General features: G+C 35.2%; 3 protein-coding genes across 3 annotated transcripts; 2 read left to right on the forward strand and 1 right to left on the reverse strand.

The window, feature by feature from the left end:
* Positions 1 to 108: 108 nt before the first annotated feature.
* LOC143586089 (uncharacterized) lies at positions 109 to 1563 on the forward strand. The gene is made up of 2 exons (XM_077067713.1): positions 109 to 356; positions 646 to 1563. Exon 2 carries the CDS (start codon positions 715 to 717, stop codon positions 1561 to 1563), a length of 849 nt encoding a protein of 282 aa, XP_076923828.1. The 5' UTR covers positions 109 to 356; positions 646 to 714.
* A 1711-nt stretch (positions 1564 to 3274) lies between these two features.
* On the reverse strand, positions 3275 to 4150 carry LOC143586080 (psbQ-like protein 3, chloroplastic). The gene has a single exon (XM_077067706.1). The coding sequence runs from the start codon at positions 3824 to 3826 to the stop codon at positions 3275 to 3277; it is 552 nt and encodes a 183-aa protein (XP_076923821.1). The 5' UTR covers positions 3827 to 4150.
* A 982-nt stretch (positions 4151 to 5132) lies between these two features.
* LOC143586090 (protein SPIRAL1-like 2) lies at positions 5133 to 6723 on the forward strand. Its single transcript, XM_077067714.1, has 3 exons — positions 5133 to 5239; positions 6102 to 6372; positions 6464 to 6723. Exons 2-3 carry the CDS (start codon positions 6106 to 6108, stop codon positions 6542 to 6544), a joined length of 348 nt encoding a protein of 115 aa, XP_076923829.1. The 5' UTR covers positions 5133 to 5239; positions 6102 to 6105; the 3' UTR covers positions 6545 to 6723.
* The last annotated feature ends 13279 nt before the right edge of the window (positions 6724 to 20002 follow it).

Raw genomic sequence — 20002 nt, forward strand, 5'->3', positions numbered from 1 at the left:
ATTATTGATATATAATTCTATGTGATTGATAATAGGAATTCATTGGAAAGTTTGAGAATTATACATATGCAGATCAATATTTGACATACATATAATGCATCCTTTTGTTTTTGCAGATAACATGAATCCGATTTTTACAGTTTCTTAAGAACTTGCTTACAGATTCTTCATCAATTCAATTTCAACTGGAGTCTGGAGTTTTTTTCTCTCTCTACACAAGAAACTTTGTAATTGAATGCTGTCTGATTTGCAGTACTAAAAGCACATGATATGGTTTACTCCCTGTGAATTAGTTTTATGGCCTTTAATACCTTTTGATCAAAGTACATGGCCACAGATTAAGTTTTGATTTGCACGTATTTATCAAGAATCAACCATCACATGTAAATCATCTCAATTTTACTTTCTTGTTCATATTCATCTTCTCAACTATAATCAGTTGCTATTTATAATAATAATAATTGCATGTTTTAGATCTGGAAAGAAAACCCTAGTTTTTGGTTGATATGTTCAAGAAAAATATTTAACTCAGATTTCATTCATCTACTTTTCTGATCTTCTTAATTCATATCAAGATAGTCATAAGAAGCAATTTATCGAGTTTAATTAGTTACTTATTAACCTACGCAAACCTTGATATTTCAGAAAATTGTGAAACACAGAAATCTTGTACATCCCAGATGAAGATAAGTAACCTATGATGCAAGAAATAAGATGTTCAGCAATACTTCAGGAGGAAAAGACTTTCAAGCGAAGCAAGAAGGCGATGGCGATGAGCCGATGTTACCAAGGTATGCATCATCTTCCAGACTATGGGCTGGTTTTAAGAACCCGAGAATCGTAAGGGTGTCTAAGGCTTTTGGAGGTAAAGATAGGCATAGCAAGGTTTACACTGTAAAAGGATTGAGAGACCGAAGAATTAGGCTTTCTGTTCCTACGGCTATTCAATTGTATGATCTTCAAGAGAGGCTCGGATTGAACCAACCTAGTAAGGTCATAGATTGGTTACTTGATGCAACTAAAGATGATATCGATCAGCTTCCACCCCTCCAAATGCTACCAAATATTGCCACCATCCTAATGCCACAAGAAGCAGTCGAAAACAAGTGGAACAAGCAAGAAAATGGAGATGGTAATAGAGCCTATAGAGGTTTGAACTTATTTCCTGTACCTCAATATTCTTATCCATATATGTTTCCATACAACCCTTACTATAATTGGGAGCCTTCTTCAAACCTATCAATATCCCAGTTTGGAAACCAAGGACGAGTTTCATCTCAAACCGATTCGTTAATGTCTCTACCATTTGAATCCCATTTTTCATGGTGTCCTCCGTCCACCATCACGCAATCACCTTACCCACCGTATCTCATGCCTAGTTTGAGAGAGCACCATGATCTCATTAGACAGAATAATCACTTCCATTTGTTAAGCTCAACTTCCCAAGATGTACCACCAAATTCGCTCATGCCACGGTTTAACTTGAGTGATTCTCAAGACGAAGTACCATTTGCTTTGGATGCCCGTCTCATGATTTGGCCACAAAAAAATGATGATAGTTGATCACTTCAATGGAGTGTATTTAAGACATCACTTTACTATATATGCTTATAAATTTCAATACACAAATACGTATATATGATTTCTTGTAATGGATATCAAGAGTGTGTAGTATATATATGATGACTAGTACTTGATGTTTCAGTTATTTGTTTCGGTTTCTTCATTTTCGTAAAGGGGTATGAGCCTAACTTTAATATTAGTGAGGATACGGAGACTAATCTTGTTCTTGAGTTTTTTAAGCATAGAAAGAAAAGGAAATGAGAGGTAAGGATAAGAAAGGGAAGGGAAGGGAAGGAAATTATTCTTAATTAGATGTGTTCTTGAGTTAGAAGGAAATTAGAGGAAAGGAAATGATAACTATGTTAAAAAATAGTTATCCTTAGTAATCATCCCATTTTTTGGAGGATAAGTTATTGGGAAAATACATTAATTTAATCCATCCTAACCCCTCCTACTCTTTTTCTTTCCATCCTAAAAAAAACTCAAAAACACCCATTTTTTAACTATCCTTAGTTTTTCTTTTCATTTCCCTCCTTTAAAAAAACTCAAGAACAGCTAGCTTGCATCATCTACAAGAACTTCTACTTCTACAATTCTTGTAAGTGCAAGTATTTTAATTGTGAATACTATTTTCCGCATCGTGATCCCGGCTCCTTGTTTTTGTGGTTATATTTATTTCGTAACTATGTTAAATCGATTCTCGTCGACAAGCAATGTTTGATTTTGGAGTAAAGGGGTTTGTTTATTGTTTGCATTTCAGCTAGCTAGTATTTATCAGTTATTGATGAGTTCTCATGAGATGGATTAACATTTGTATTTATGTTTTGGGCTAGTCCCAAGCCCAACGGGCTCTCTGTAACTTTAATCTATTACGGGTTTACCCTAATGGAAAAGATGATCAAATCACTATTACCATAACCAATTTTATGATCTTAAAGTCAAGGCTCTCAACCAAAACTCTAATGTTTGGGATTGAGTTTGAAAATGTTTTGAGTTTGAAATACGTTTATTGTCTTATTGAAAAACCATTTTGAAAAGTCATGATTTTGGGCTTGTAGAAAAATGTTTTTTAACTCTTTCAAAAATCTAAAATAAAAAGGATTTTTTGTGATTGTTAAACACCTTTTAACATACTGGCTTTTTAAGAAAGCCAATAAGACAATAAGGTGTTTAAAAACTCAATCCCAGACATGTTGAAAGGGTTAAACACCTTTAGCATGTGACAATGCGTCGAGCCACCTTTAGTCACTGATTTTCAGAGGTTTGTCAGAATCATGGTCTATTAGGTTGGATTTCGTTTTGATGAAGTTTCTTTTTTGGTATGTCTCGGTTAGTTTGCGGGTGTTCAAGTTTTATCAATGACTGACGAGATCGGTTTAATATATATTGAGGCAATTTCATATAATAGTAACCAAGTTTAAAAGTGTTCTAATTATGTCACTCAAGTTTAAAAAGTGTTATTATCATTTAATGTTTATACCCAACCTATTATTTATGTACACGGCCCATATTTTGTCCCCCTACTAGGGTTTCATGTATCCGTCGCTATGCCAGGGTATATCTAGAAACAAGCTTAGGGTATGATGCACCTTTAATAACATAAAATAGTTCATTCAAATCAAATTTCATGCCTTCCGCTAAGCCAAGATGTAAATATATAAGTAACGTCAATTTAATAATTTCCCATATTTGAAACAAGTATAATTACATTTCATAAAACTCTAGATAAAATATCATTAAGTGTGACAACAATATCCTGATACAAACTCCACACACGTGGCACATCTTTATCCCTTGCTGCATAATCCAATCCCATAACACCATTGAAAAGTTTGGAATATAGATTCCGGAGTTGAGCTCTTTCCATTCCAGGCTTCCCTTGAATTATGGTATATATGTCTTGTTTCAAGTAAGAAGCACTCTTTCTCAATTCCTTTTGAGCCTCTTTCCATGATTCCAATTCCAAAAGCTTTTTCACTTGTACCAAACTCATTGCATGCTCCCTTATTCCATTCTCGGCTTCTTCTACCGTCTGGTCGGGTACGGTCATTCTAAACATGTCTAGAAATGAGGATTCGGTTGCGCATGCCAGTTGGATGTGGGAAGGAATTGGAGAACATATTAGGAGGAATAATGATGATGCTTTTCTTCTTGTGATGTGTGTGTGTTTGGACTTCAGTTTGGTTTGTTTCATGCGGTTTTCATTTGGGTATTTTGTGTACGAGCATGTCAACGACAACACGTTAGTGCTTGTCGCGCTCATGTGGGTTTGATTCGGTTTCGGTAAATGGCTTTAAGGTGTTTGTGAAGGGAAAAGAGAAGAGGATATAGAGGGTTTATCGTATTTAGAAGTTAAGATAATGAACTTGTTGTTTAAATTATATAATAAATTGTTTGTATATGAGAAAGAAATTAAAATACGAGGCTCTACTTTATATGTATGATGATATGGACACCTTTGTTTTTGTATATTATATCGTTGGGACCATGGGCCAAAACATTGCATGTGATCACTGTGATGAGAATGTGAAGGGTATTCATTTTAGTTGTTTTATTATTATCAGTTAATAAAATAATAAGATTTAAAACATTTTTGTTTATTTCTTCCATCAAATACTGATTTGATGATACTATTTTGGGTCATATATTCTTTAATAATGTTTGGGAACATAATGTCAATTGACCAAAATTACAATTAAATGTTATGTTATCCTTTTCAAAAAGTAATCAATTTTATTGTCAAATTAACTATTACACTTTATTGATTAGTTATTTATTACTTTTCTATAACATTAGATATATTTTGCTTTATTTTCTGTTTTGAATATATTTATATTCTAATTTTTTTGTACAAGAAATTATTTATTATCCTATCTATAAACTGTAAACCGGAAAAAGAAAACTATTTCATCTGATTAAACTAAATAAATAAAAATTTATTAGACATAACCGAATGAAATAAAAATTATTTGATTTGATTAACAACATTGCAAACCACACGTTGTATAAAAATCTAGCCATCCAAATAGAAAGTCACGTAGCACATCTTGAGTCGTCCCTAAATCATTAACAAGCGTGTGTATAGTGATAATGTGGAAGAAAGAATCCAAAGAAGAAAACAAATTCTTTCAAATTGACTGGTAACATTGTATCAAAGCAGTAGTTTGAGAAACTTAACATTCGTGTAACGATTATTTAAACTTAAACCATCAACGACCCAACACATATGGTTAAATCGGTGAGGTGTTCGATCCAATGCTCAAGTTGGAAACAAACGATGTGCCTTGTCTAAACGGTTCCCCAACGTTTATAAACGTGAGTGAATATACATATACAGTATAACTTACGAGATACAACAACAATGTATACAAACCAAAACGTTAAAATTTGAAAAGAGTTATATAACTAGTTAGAACAAAGTTTAGGGTCTTCAGTGTAACATACCAAAAGTATACATACTTTTTCCAAAACGGAAACCATCAAACTCAAAACACTAACGCTTTAATAGATTGTACAATTTGCATAATAAACAGTACAATTATCTGGTTTAAATAGTTATTGTCTGTCATAAAGGATAACACGAATAATAATATATACACCGACAAGTACAGTTAGCTGTTGTGTTCCTCTATCTCTATCTTGGCTTCCATCTAGATCTGATCAAAAACCCAGTTGGGTAAGTACTTACTCTATGTTATGTTTCGATTCATGTAATGTTTCAAATCCATACGGATCTGTAATTTGGTCTTGTGTTAGAGCAAATGTTGGTGTGTGTTGCTTTTAAATTTGTGAATATTTGTTAAGATCTTGGATAAATATAATAATGATGTTTAATTTAGTTGATTTTGAAGAAAATCTAAAAAGAATATTGTGTTTGTTTGTTTGTTTGTTTGTTTGTTAGATAGCTTGTGTTTGAAGCATATATATGTTGTAACTTAATTATTAGATAGATGGTGGATTGAACATGAATAAAGGATATAGAGATTATGTTATGGTTGTAAACGAGTCGAGCTAATGTGGGTTCGAACTCGAGCTTGAGCTTAAAGTTAAACGAGCCTAAGAGCGAGCAAACGAGCTCTTTGCTCGGTTACAAAAATGAGTAGACTTGGCCAGGTCATTTCAAATTAAGTTTTCTTAGCTAGCTTTATTTGAGCTTTTATCGAGCGTGCTACGAGCTGCTAGCTTTTTCAAAAAGGGCCAGCGACGCAACTTGTTGCCTGTTTGACTTATGTCTTGATGTAAACACTACTTTTTGTTATTATTTAAAATCCCAATTTGGGTAAAAAAACTATAGGTGAAAAACCTATATGTAAACAAATAATATGTGGAATGGATTCCCGAGTCTCATTTAACGAGAGAAAAGAGGATGGTTTGGAAGGATGTAAATGGAAGGAAAGGATTTTTAAAACATACATAGTTTACTTTTCTTCTAAATTCCTTTGAGCTCAACGGCGGTTGATTAAATCTTTCCCGAGTCTCGTTAAATAAAAACTTGGGGATACATTTGTTGATTTTTTTGTTGGTGAATGTATAAGCAGAGTAATGGGGCGTGGAGTTAGTAGTGGTGGTGGACAAAGTTCACTTGACTATCTGTTTGGAAGCGGTGAGCCAAAGCCCACCACAGGCAGGACAGAGGTGGCGGCTGCAGCTCCACCTCCGACAAAGCTGGCCGCAAGTGAGCCGCCTCCTAAGCCAACCGCCACTGTCCCCCAGCCAGATACTACAAAACAGATTCCTGCCGGGATTCAAGGTACTCAGACCAACAACTATTTCCGAGCCGAGGGTCAGAATACTGGAAACTTCCTCACGGTATGCTTAATTGTTGTCATTTTACGACTTTATGCTGTGTGTTTTGGTGGTGGTTTTAAATGTTATACACTGGTGATTGTTATGCGTACAGGATCGACCCTCGACCAAGGTTCATGCGGCACCAGGTGGTGGCTCGTCTTTGGGTTACCTGTTTGGTGATGGTAGCAAGTGATAATACTATGTCTGCCACTTGCCAACAAGTGATGTTTGATGTCAATGTAGACCCTAGTAATGGTTTAAACAACTTCTACTTTCCATTTCTTGGTACTTGTTGACTTCACATTTGTAATATATTTTATCAACCATTGCAGTCATGTTCTTATGATTAAAATGTAGTCAATTTGTTCATGATTTTAGCAATCAAAATCTAAAACTTTCTGCATTTCAAAACATAAAATAAAAAGGGTGCTTGTCCTTTGAGAAACAATGAGCGTTTCAGGAACGTGTGGAGGTGCTTGAGCAACACCTTCGTGAGTTTGTCATTGAGGACCGACGAGCTTTCAAAGAATGTGTGGAGGTGATTGAGCAGTACCTCCAAGAACGATGAGCTTGACTCCGCACATGACCCTCTTATAACACTTTTAATGCCAGATCATGAAACCTGTATTTTTGTAGCATACTACATATATCATTTCTAGTCTTTATATCAAGAGACGGGTTAATGTTTGATGAAGATTGGCCTTCCAATTCTGATAAACATGTCTATAAAACTAGCAACAAGCAAATGATGGATCTGAACTTGCTATTGATTTGATAAATGCGAAGGTTGAACAAAGGCTAATAGTGATAAAATGTGAAAATGATATTAACAAAGGCAAAACATAATCAGTGGTGGACCCGGAAAATTTTTTTCACACGGATAGGAAATTTTTTGGGTCGGTAATCAGTTGACTATCTCTATATAATTTTTTTTCGTCTGCACCTGTTGTTCGAGTCGGGGTAATTGCTATATATTTTTTTTTGCTTTGGTTCGGTCGTTCCAGTCGGGTCAAATCGGGTTGGGTCATATATATATATATATATATATATATATATATATATATATATATATATATATAATCATACAAAATATCTAAAGTTGTTTTCTACAATTTTTATTTTTTATAACTTAACCAAAATATCATCTAGTTTAACATTACTAAATAAGTCTTTCTTATTGAAATAAATAAAAAAAATTATTTAAATCTTATCACCCATTTAGTTACGCAAATTTGAATTCACATGCTTCGTCACCGATAAGCATTGTTTAATGCTGGCGGTTGTGACGGTTAATACAATAGCTAACTTCAATAAAAGATATACCAATGCAAATGAAGGTGGTGAGTAAAACAACGTATATATAAAGCATAAACATTTTCTTTTAAGATTAAAGCTCTTAATTCAATTAACTTACCCGACATATAACTTGTGTCATCGTGACCTTTTTTTTTAATTAAATAACATGTAATTTGGGTTGAGAGTTTAAGACTTGGGCTTAAAAATTAGACATAGATTGATGGATATTTGGGCTTATATTTGTATTAAAATTCTTTATCTTAAACTCAAATTTAATTAGATAAATTATTTATATACATTATAATTGTAAATATGTAAATTTATTTTTATTTTATTAGGGTTGGTATCGAAATACCATTGGTTCTTTTCAAATTTTCCACAGGGGTCTTTTAGTGGTTCTCAAAATTTCCTAAGGGTCAGTGTTAAAATTTTACATGGGTCGATCGAAATTTTAAAACATATATACCACAAAAGAGTTTTTTTACTGGGATCAACGAACACCCCTACCTAAAAGGTAGGTCCGCCACTGAACATAATGATATTGACATTTGTTAATGTAAAACTAATGTCGTCTCTTTATATAACCTACACACATGTGTGAATATTTTTTAACGCAAAATATTCTCTAGCTACTAATGTTTCCACATTAATTTTTTGGCTTTTGAACAATGCTTGATTTTTTGTATTTATCTTAGCTTGCATCAAGAAAGCTCAATTTATGGTCAAGCTTACCCAAACATAAAAGCAAGATTGTAAACGAATCGAAATGAATCGAACTATTTGTTCATGTTCGTTTATTTATTAAATGAATGAACATAAATAAACTTCTCGCCGAATGGTTCGCCAAATGTTCGGGTCATTTATAGCCCTACATACAAGTCAACACGATATATGACACCACACGCCTAAATCTCCCCTAGCCTGTAGGGTAGGTCTCATGCCCAATGTACGTTGTGTTTTATATGATCCGAATGACAAGTTGAGAGTGGAGTGGTATTTGGTTCGACACAGACCGCACCAACGACTTTACAACTTCGACACTGAAATAATAAAGCATGTCGACTTGCAAATAGAAGCCGCTCTCATGAGATTTTTCACTAATATTATATTTTTTTTATTATAATTTTGACCGTTTACCTAATTGTTTACTATAATTGTGTTTGAACTATGTTAATTGCGTTCTAGTTACTTACAGTTTTTATTGATGGAAGAGATCCATACACATATGCATACGCATACTTATAGTGGGAGGGTCCGACGGGACGTAATTGTGTCGTCTAATTCTTCAACTTATGTTGAATGCACGATGGTTCTCATTTCCCTATATTTCGACTTCGGTTAGAAGAAGGGGATAATCTTTTTTTTTTGTTATTCATTTACTTTATGGTTAAATGTTACATAATTGGCAAGTGAATTGTGATTCGATTTTACATAGTATACATGTATCAAACTTATGAATTCTTACCAACATCATTGTTAACAAATTATATTATTTTCAACGTGCTACAGGTTATGTGACGCAAGCATGAAGAAAACTTAGTTGGACTTTTAGGTTTATATAATTAAAGCATATTTATGTATTTATCGACAGTGGCGGAGCCACATTCAAACCACCGGGTTCGGCCGAACCCGGTTTATTTTCGGTTTTATATATAACTTATAGGTACGTTTAATGAGCGAACCCATTCTTTTTCGACGAACGAACCCGGTGTCACGAAATCTCTGGAAACATTTCACTGTTCGCCGGTGAAAAAACAAAAACTTGAATTTTAGAGAGAAACAACAATGTCGTTTTCTTCAGCTTTGAGTACATGTCATTTAATTTTAAGGAATCCATGGAGAAGAAGAAGGTATGAGGGAAGTCTTGTCAATTTCTTTGCGCTCGCAAAATATATGTCTAGACAAATATTGTTTTCGTTATAATAATATATGTAGCACCGTATTTTGTTTAATGGTCGTCATCATTGATCTATATTTATTTTTATTATTTCTAACGGTTAAATATTATTAGAAAACTCCAATACCTAGCAAGAAGCTAGAAATGAATGAACGTACAACACGAAACTTCAATTTTTTGTAAATGTACAATTACACAAACTCGATCAATCAAGTTTCTCTCATCGCCCCCTATTCTTATCCATAAGAATATACTCCTTTAGTTTTGATTTCCTCCATCATCATTTAAAATTTTTTTTGAACTAATCGTATGTGTAGCGGTTATATGAACAATGATTGCATTTTTATATTGAAAATAAGTTCTTTCTGATAGTCGCGATCGGAGATTTTATGATTCGTTTTCAATACATGAAAACGCGTATGAAACAATTATAATATGTTAACATTTTTATTTAATTTGACTGTGTTTTATTTTAATGTTTACGATTTACTTTGGTTATGGTTGCGATATTGCTTGTTATTTATTTGGCCGAATGACGGGCTTGGCCCATCCGGGCCTGAAAACTTTGACGACGAAAAAATATCGAACACCGAAAATTCCGAACCCATAAGAAAAAATTCCTGGCTCCGTCACTGTTTATCGATGTAATGTTATTTGCTTTTGAGAACAATTGAGTACCTCCAAATATTTGAAATGAAATAACTATAATTAATATCACTTTAAATAGTCTTACGAGTTTGTGAGCAATCTTTAACGTATCGTCTCGGCTTATAATCCACCCGAGGTCGGGGTCTTACATGAATAATTTGTATTGTAGTACTTAACCTAGTGATTACTGTACATAATTTTTTTTTTAAATTTTTTAATCAATACTTATCATCATCATTAACTGGGTGTTGGGGTGTTGGGGTGGGTGGGTAAGCAGATATATTTATATCTCAAACACATGACCTTAAGCCCATACTCTATTCTCAAGCCCAGATCCATAACTTATTATTTATAAATTAATCCTTATAATTATAGTTAAAATCCTTATTCATATACAAATTCTTGGATTTTACATATGAAAATGCTTGTGATAAAACTATAAATTTTGTTTATAAGTTTTTTTTTTCAAATTTGTTAAATTGAGATTCTAAACTTTTTATCGTATAGACTAATAGATACATAATCATTTCTTTTTAACCTTTAAAACTCATGTAACACACGCAGTACTTCAAATAATACAATCAAAATAAAAGTAAACACTAGATACATAATTATATGGAAAAAGTGTTGCATATTACTTCTCTATGTAGTTTTACATTTAAATTTACAATTAAAAAAAACTGTTTGTTTAAAACATTTGAGGTTTCATTAATAATATAATAAAATTTGAATATAGTTAAATATTCATATTATTTGTATATTTTTTACTCAAACAATCGTACACCCCATAACGTTGGAAAAGTATAAAATAATGAGCGCATGGAGTACTATGTACTTTCGACAAGTGATGTCAATAGTCATGCATTTTATGTACCTTATCAAACATACACCTTTCATTTTTCTTTACACGATCATAGTATCCAGAGAAAATCTAGGTAGTATTTCATTTTTTGGACTTTCTCATATTTTAGATTATCACACACTTATAGTCATATAACTTATATGATAACATGATAGTATATCATTTTTCACTTTGACTATGTTATAGAAAAGTACATCTAGCATAAATATTACATGAATAAAATTAGGCTGTCTACATTGTTATTGTGTATTGTCAAGAAACGTCTTTTATGTCTCCAACATGTCGAGTTTTGCGACTTTAATTGTTGCATCATCGATCAAACTAGATGCTTCTTGCTTGATTTAGGCACCTAAACAACCGGCACCAATTTCTTGTATAACGGTCCTAGTAAATACATGCGCTTTCTAGAATAGGGCCTTTTAGGATATGATTACAATCTTCAGTTATGATTGACATTGGTCCAATAGGAAATCAAAACGTAAGTCGATTTTTCGGTGTGATTGCCGAGGAATTGAGACAGATTCATTTTACTAAAATATAGTTTCAATAGCTCCTTGGGTGTTATAAGATAAGACCAGAACGAAACATTCAGTTGTCAACCTATATACTTTGCGAACATCGACCCCAAATGAAGGATTGCCAGTTCCCAGGGTTAGGGTATTCCCTATTATGTTATAAGCCTGCTCAGTATGATTATATTCCAAATACATGTACTTACTTGGTTGCAAGTACAAGTTTTGTAGTATGACTGAATCTCTACAGTTCGGATCTAAGCAACACGTGTGTGTAACAATTCCGAAAACCTAAAGATTTGATATTTGAAGACAGAAGTATAAAACACCTTTCGATTCTCTTGTTTCGGTTTCTTATTTATGGTTTTCTTCTCATAATTGTAATTTTAATTTGAATTGAGTAGCATGGTTAAGAAACCCGACGGATTTCTCCCCACGTCAGGGTCGTAGAGATGGTATAACTAATAGTCATAATAATCACATTTGGCCCGACTTTAATTTTTTTTTAAAAATATATATATATATATATATTATAATGTTATACACTATTTCAATTTTTAGACATATTTATAAAGCTTGAGTTTGATTAACAAGATTCAATAAATGATTTGAAGCCAAAAGTCTAATACCCATTAGCATTTAATAATAATAATAATAATAATAATAATAATAATAATAATAATAATAAAGAACCGGCACTAACGTTACACAAAGAGATCAGTCATCAATCCATTGTATACCAGTGTTCACTCGGAAAGTCGAAAGCCAGAAGGTCGCTTAGTCGCTCTCCTTCATTCACCCACCAACCCTTTATTTTTTTAGGCCGTTGTTTTACATGTCCCAGACCTCTGAAGTTTTTTTTTATTCTCATGGGCGATCTTGTTTCTACTTTTAAGCATATTCATATTGAACTTTTTTTTATAAATATATAGAGAGAATTGCCAAATGAGTCCATGTGGTTTTTCTACGGAGTCACATTTAGTCCCTGCTAAAATTATGAACTTCTTACATCCCCATGGTTTACAAACTGAACTATATGAGTCCCTTTGTCTAACATCTGTTAAGTTTTCCATCCAAATAAATATGAAATTACTCTCCTACCCTTACTGATTATAACAAATAAATTATGCCCCTTTCTTGTTCACTGATCAATTCACAGATCCGCCCTGTTCAGATATGGAACCCTAACAACCATTCTTGTTCATCGATCAGGTAATGCTCCAGCCCGTCATCGCCTTGTTCACAGCCCGTCAACAGCCCGTCAAGCAATCCTTCAGCAGCCACAATCCTCCGTCAACAGCCCGTCAAGCAATCCTCCACAGCCCATCACCCTCAAACCCTTACAGCTACGATCAGGCAACCTCACGTGTTTACATAATCAGTTCATCACTTATGTATATTTATTTCTGGTTTGAGATTTAATTTCGGTTTTTGTTACTCTGATATTTTGATTGCTTTTTATTAATTGATTGTGTGTTTATGGTGTTGATTAATCAGGAGTATATCACAAGGTGCCACGGTCAATATTTTTGCGAAAATGTCACAATTCTCTTCATCTTCGTCAGCGAAATCGAGGTCGCAAGGTGTCGGTGCATCAAATTTGTTTTGCTCATGTGATGCGGGCCCCTCGCACCACCAATATTGTCCGCTCTGCCCACGAAGAGCTCACGAATTTGTTTTTGGTTACCCAAAACGCGTTGGTGATTGAAGAGGCAGGACATTTACTTATGAACCAAGAATCTCTCTTGTCCACGGCCGATGTGGGATAGCCTAAGAGTGGGGCAATGTTGTGTTTGTCAAGGGTGTTACAGAAAACCCCCCTTTGGACTCATCGTCCTCGATGAGGCGTGTCCCATCATCCCGAACGGCACAAGAGTGGATCTGATACCACCTGTAACATCCGGCCCCTCGCACCACCAATATTGTCCGCTCGGACCACGAAGAGCTCATGGATTTGTTTTTGGTTACCCAAAACGCGTTGGTGGTTGAAGAGGCCGGACATTTACTTATGAACCAAGAATCTCTCTTGTCCACGGCCGATATGGCAAAGCCTAAGAGTGGGACGATGTTGTGTTTGTCAAGGGTGTTACAGCGGGTACGTGTTATCGTATATCTCGGACGGATGCTAACCCCGGCCGACGTTTTTTGTGTTGTGTAAGTGTTGTGAATGTATTCAACTGATTTTTAACTTAATTTTGAATGATATTAGTTGGTATTTTTGTTAATTCCGAAAGAAATTAGTTGATTATATTGGATGGTTGACTGTGGTTGCTCATTACAGAAGAGTTCTTGTGGATGGCTAAGGTGGGCGGATACGCCTACTTGTCCCGGGTGTGAAAGGATCCCTGCATTGGTGAAAAGTATGAACAAGAAAGACGAGTATGCAAGAACCAAAGCCAAGGAAGTCACCAAGTTGAAGATTGTTTTAGGAATTAGTTGGGTGTTTTTCCTTGTTTACGTTTGTACGTTTTGATTCTTGTGTTGTTTTTATTTGTACATTGTAAACATTTAATGGTTGAATGTTAATGGTAGTTGTTTATGTTCACTCTATTTATAGTTTTTGATGTTTATAAAGTAGACCATGGTTAATGTTTCATTTGAATAACAGTTTGTATGAAGTGAACCATATTTATAGTTTGTATTGTTACAAACTAACAATAACACATTGTTTTATAGCATTCATACAAAGTTAATACCATCAAACAAAACCAAGTTCATAAACAAAGTCAATACCATTACACAAAACCAAGTTCAAAACAAAGTAAATACCATTACACATAACCAAGTCCAAAACAAAGTCAATACCATTACACATAACCAAGTCCAAAACAAAGTCAATATCACATAACCATCACAAAACTATAAAAAGTCAAGACCATCACCCAAGTAGCGCACCGGTGCAGGTTTTACGATTATGGCCAAAACCACCACAGTTGCCGCATTTTGCCGTGCCTCCTTTTCTTGTCATTCGTCCTCCCTCAGAAAACACTTTCTCAACCTCATCAACCCTTTTTTTCCTCTTCTCCTCAGCAACTCTATTTGTCCTCTCATACCATGACTTATTTCTCTTTTTCTTGGCCTACCAATCTATGCAAAAGACGTAATAACATGTAGAATTAATATTTTTCTAATATATGCAAAAGACATAATAACATTTGAATTGTTACCTGTTTATGATGTTTTGGTGGAATGAGTGTTGTTGGACACCGTGAAGGCATCCAATAATCTTCACTTGGGAATGGCATTATTTGGTTGTCATACACCTTTTTCCAAGTATTTAACCAGTAAGCCTCAGACACCCATTGCTCGGGTATTCCAACATTATTTGGTTGTCATTTATTGTAACATCACGGAAATTTCGGGCCAAAAATGTCAACTTTCCAAAGTTAAGGGACTAATTCTGCCAAATCCAAAACTCCAAGGTTAAAAATGAAAAAAACCTATTTTTTGTCCTATCGTGCTACGTGATGGGGACAAAGGACAAGCCATCGCGTATTGCGAAGGGGCTTGGTCAAACCTTCTGAAGGGTCAACAACGATACGCGATCGCTGGTTGAACCTACGTCATGGCTTATCGCGATGACGTGTCCTGACACCTCTGGCACAAGACTGCCACGCGTCCACACGTGGCACACCTCTCGCCACGTGTCCCGACACGTGGCACAACGTTCGCCACGTGTTAACATGTGGCACACCGTCTGCCACGTAGCAACACGTGGCAGACCTACGTTGTGACTGTGCGAAGCTACATCGCGCTACGCGATGGGTGACAATAAGCCTATCGCGTATCGCGATAGGATCCAAAATTTTTCCTATAAATAGCAGATCCGGGGTCTTCATAAACCACACCAAAACACAGCTTACAATCATCTCTCTACTCTCAAACTACACCTCGAAATTCGTGCCAACGATCCACCTCGAAAACCGTGCCCCGATTCCTCGATAAACGTGCCATACCTCGATATTCGTACCACTCCCCGACGACGTTCCGATCAAGTAGGTGATCCCGTACCGACGTCTCGACGATCATCTCGAAGCGCGTGCCGTGAAAAGTTGGTGTCTCGAGAAGCGTGCCGAAGTGAAGTGGCGATAAAAGCGAGTGTTGAAAAGACTAAGCGGCGTAGAAGTGCTGCTCGAGTATCTGGGAAATATTAAGCCGAGGAAAGGTAAGGCTTACTACCGACTAAAATAATAATAATATATTATAAAGGCTTATTGCCCTAAGTCGGAATTATACTCGATGTTATGAAAAGAAATTATACAACAAAGAAAAGAAAAGAAGGAAATATAAAATTATAGGTATATATATATGTGTGTGTGATTATATATATATATAACTCTTTGTTGTGAATATTATTTAAGTAATAGGATATTCTTAAATAATAAAAGAAAAAGAATACGTTTCTTAGAAAAGTAGAAACGTCGGGTTTTTATAATAAACTAAAGGTTTATAAATATTGCTTTTAAAACTAAAGGTTTTAAAGTAAAAGAAATGAACTAAAGGTTCATCGTGATAATAAGACTAAAGGTCTTAAGCCGGATTGTATATCCGACTAATAAAAGTTATACTCGTACTATAGGTGCGAGATAGCAAGAAAGATTACGCAAGGACGGTGTTGGAAACCGATCCCGATCAAAGGTGAATACGCCCCACTTTTACAAACTTGTTTTCAACGTGTTATGTGTAAAACTTTACATGAGACTAAGTGTCTCTAAAAACATTATTAATAAGAGTAAAAGCCTAGCCCTTAGGTTGTAATATACGTTTGTCTGGATCCTTACATATGTGGTAAAATGCGGTGGGCACATCGCACCATGCCTGGTCACGATCTCCAGCCACGATGGGCCGAACCAAAGTATGTTCGAGTGAGAATGACCTTGTGTATATTTATGGTACCTAAGTACGTCGGGACGCTGCGGTGTCTTGCTGGGGTGACCTAGGTAGAGACTCGAGTTTATAATGATATTGTTTTAACTTTGTTATTCCTAAGCCAAGATGGGCCGAGGCACGCGTAACCCTCGAGGGGTAGCAAAGTAAAAGAAAATATTTTCGCGTCAACATATTCACTAGCATTCGTTGCTGACGTTTTATTATAACATTTTTGCAGGTAACCAAGATTAGAGCTAAAGGACGAAGGCTCAATGTCACACCCTCACTTAGGGCCTAGGTGTGTGACCAATAGTTGGTACCTGTTTTGAAAATATATCAGAGTTTTAGCGGAAGTCTGTAGTTTATAATAAAATATTAATTTATATTTTGTAACATTAGTTTATTTGTAAAATCTTTATTTATAATAATAATATTTGATTTATTATAAAGCTTTTCGAATAATAAATATTCGAGAGTTTGATTTGTAAACCTCGTTTGATTTATAAAACTTGTTTAAATATTGTTTACAATATTTTAATAATTTTAAAACTGAGTCATCTCTACCTTACGAGTGTCTATCTCCTTGAATGGCTCTAATTCCTTGCTACCTGTACTAACTTTTATATCCTGTAATAATGGGGGGAAAATACGTCAGCGATATGCTGGTGAAACGTTGACTCTAAAAACATTTTATAAATCTTGCTTTGACTGACAAGATAGTTTTCATGAAACAATCTCAGCAGAAACGTCTATTATTTATGGGATTGTGCCACTGCCATACACACACAATTATGGTTCTTAGGGAATTGACACCCTTTGGAGAACTTTTATTATGACCTCTAGTCTGCGGCCACGTAGCCTTGACTGATAGACTAGATTTATTATGTTTGGATCCAGACACATGTGTACTTGGTCTGAGTTGTTTTTATTTTCTATCTTGTATTTTAATAGAGAACACGTAATCCCATAAATCCTTATTTGACTGTCTTTGTTTAAGATAAACAACCCGTTTATCTTGACTGAAAAAGGTTTAACGTATTCACCTGTGACTGTCTGTTCTGAATGATGTGGTGATCTCGTTTGAAAACCTTTGTGAATGAATGAATGATTGACCTATAATAAAATAGGTTTATATAAATACCCGGATCGTCTTTTAATCCGGCTACAGACCTTTAGTCTGGTTTTGATAGCTTAAACCTTGATTGATCTTTTGTTTGAATGAAATATTTTGATATGAAATCTTTCTCTATATTTTCTAACTATGTGATATGTTTCTTCTTCAGGAGGAAACATCAATTATCTCTATCCTTTGTTAATATCTTATATATCTTTAAAATGAAGAAATAATGTATTAACTATATCCTTTAAAAATTCTATCTTTCTTAAAGAAACATTATTTAATTTATTCATTATATTTATAATTCTTTGATCAAGGTCTAGGCTATACCCCTGACTAGGGTCTAAGCCTTTATTATTTTAATAATATTTTATTCGGACAGAACTCTTACCTTGCTTAGCTTATCATTTTCTAGATTCTCGGGCAACACTTCGACGTATGCACGTACTTTGAGAATCTTGATCAACAACTCCTCGGCACGCAAATCGAGGCAACGTTCGGGGGTTGCCGGGTCGTGCACGTACTTCGAGGCAGAATGTCGGGTCGGAATGGCTTACGAGGTCGTCACGCGTTACGAGGTCGGCACGTAAAACGGGGTGCGCCGACTGTAGGGATTGTCAGTACGAACTTCGAGGTGTCGTCAGTATATGGTGCGGATAACGAGGTTATAATTGTCGGGGTCGGTGGCACGGAAAATGAGGTAGAGAGAGAAAGTTTCTAGAGAGAGAGAGATTTTGGTGTGCAAATGAAGGTGCCAAGCACCCCTATTTATAAGCTGAAAAACGAACCCATCGCGGTACGCGATGGTTGATGAAAACCCCGTCGCGTATCGCGACGTAGGTTTGATGAATCACCGGTAGCGTCGCCACGTGGCGGACGCGATGCCACGTGGTGACACGTGGCAAGACATGGTGCGACCATGTGACACGTGGCGGGGTACGTGTCACCTCGTCATGCCTTTATGTCACGTGGTGGACACGTGTCCTAACACGTGTCATCCTGTCAGACCTCGTAATCGCGGTACGCGATGACGTTGGGTTTTGGTTCGTCGCGTATCGCCGTCTGCCCATTTCTTGGGTTTAGAAAACATACCCATCTCGGTACGCGATGGGCCTCCTTCTGATCCGTCGCGTATCACGATCGGACAGCAGAACATAATTTTCTCTTTTGGTCCTTGGACTTTGCTATTTGGTATTTTTAGTCCGAAGTTTTTGTGATGTTACATCCTCCCCACCTTGGAATGAATCTCGTCCTAGAGATTCGTTGTGAGTGATTCTTTGCTTATTGATTTGCTATCAGACTTTTTCTAATCTTCTTGTTTGAGCTTAACTTGAACTGTTTGAATAATTGCAATTCCTTATATTCGTCGTTAACTTACATCTTTGGGTGACGTATTTAGTCAATAGTTCAGAAAATCATAGGTAATTGTAAATTGTTAAGCACAGTGGCCAGTAGTGTTTAACTATTTACCTTATTTTTGTATTCTAAACATTTACTGATGTTAACAAGATTGCTTTTTGAATTCAGTCTATCGAATTCTTATACTCGTTTCGATTTCTTTCAAGGTTTCCATACTTGAGTAATAATATTCTTTTACTTCTTGATTTTAACGGATTGTTTCCGTTTATTTCTATCAATTATACTCTTGAACCTTTAAAGTTCGAATAATTGATTTTTCTTTAATAGACATATTCTTGTGTCCGAGTTTAATTCATTCCTTTCATCTTTCTTTAGATGATTGTTTTCGTGTATTTCAAAAATTTTACTATCTCTTTTCCTTTGCGTGTAAGCATTCTTGTGTAAGACACGATCTATATGCTAATATCTTTCTTTATATACATTAGGGATTTAAATACCCTTATACGATTACAAAATTTCTCATTTTATAACGAGATTACAAGCAGTTTACAAGAGTTAACTAAACTATTAGTTATTTCTAATGCCTTTGGATCTTGAACATTCAGTTGGCATACTCTTGTCTACTTCTATTCTTGGTTGGATGCATCTTGTATGTTTAACATATTAGCCTTTCCTTTCTTAACACCACTTCCAATAACGTTGTTTGTCTTATTCGGACATTCTGAGCTGAAGTGTCCGTTTTCTCCACAATTAAAACATACAACTGTTTTCCTTTTGCAATCGTCTTCCGAATGACCGAGTTTATTGCAAAAGTTGCATGTGATTAATGGAATATTTTTGGGAAAGTTTGTTGGTCTTAAACATTTCCCGTGATGTCTCTTGCCACAGCTTTGGCAGATTGGTCTTGTATATTTAAAAGACCCTTCCTCCTTTTCTTTGCCTTTCTTTGTTTTCCTTTCCTCAATTTCTTCTCTCTTTCCCTTGTCATTCTTATCCTCTTCTTGATTTCTAATAAGACCATTCATAAGATAACCGGATAATTCCATGGCTAAATCAGCGGTTTGAGGCAAATGAGATCTTACCATATCTCT

This window comes from Bidens hawaiensis, unplaced genomic scaffold (assembly GCF_021521415.1).
Source record: "Bidens hawaiensis isolate Kalapana, Puna unplaced genomic scaffold, B.hawaiensis_p1.1 tig00034298_1, whole genome shotgun sequence".
Classification (NCBI taxonomy): domain Eukaryota; kingdom Viridiplantae; phylum Streptophyta; class Magnoliopsida; order Asterales; family Asteraceae; genus Bidens; species Bidens hawaiensis.

What these genes read in the sequence shown, in the direction of transcription:
- LOC143586080 (XM_077067706.1), bottom strand. Translation starts at nt 3,826, where the DNA reads ATGAGCGCGACAAGCACTAACGTGTTGTCGTTGACATGCTCGTACACA.
- LOC143586090 (XM_077067714.1), top strand. Translation starts at nt 6,106, where the DNA reads ATGGGGCGTGGAGTTAGTAGTGGTGGTGGACAAAGTTCACTTGACTAT. An exon ending in ATACTGGAAACTTCCTCACG is followed by an intron (nt 6,373 to 6,463) that starts GTATGCTTAATT and finishes TTATGCGTACAG; the next exon opens with GATCGACCCTCGACCAAGGT.
- LOC143586089 (XM_077067713.1), top strand. Translation starts at nt 715, where the DNA reads ATGTTCAGCAATACTTCAGGAGGAAAAGACTTTCAAGCGAAGCAAGAA.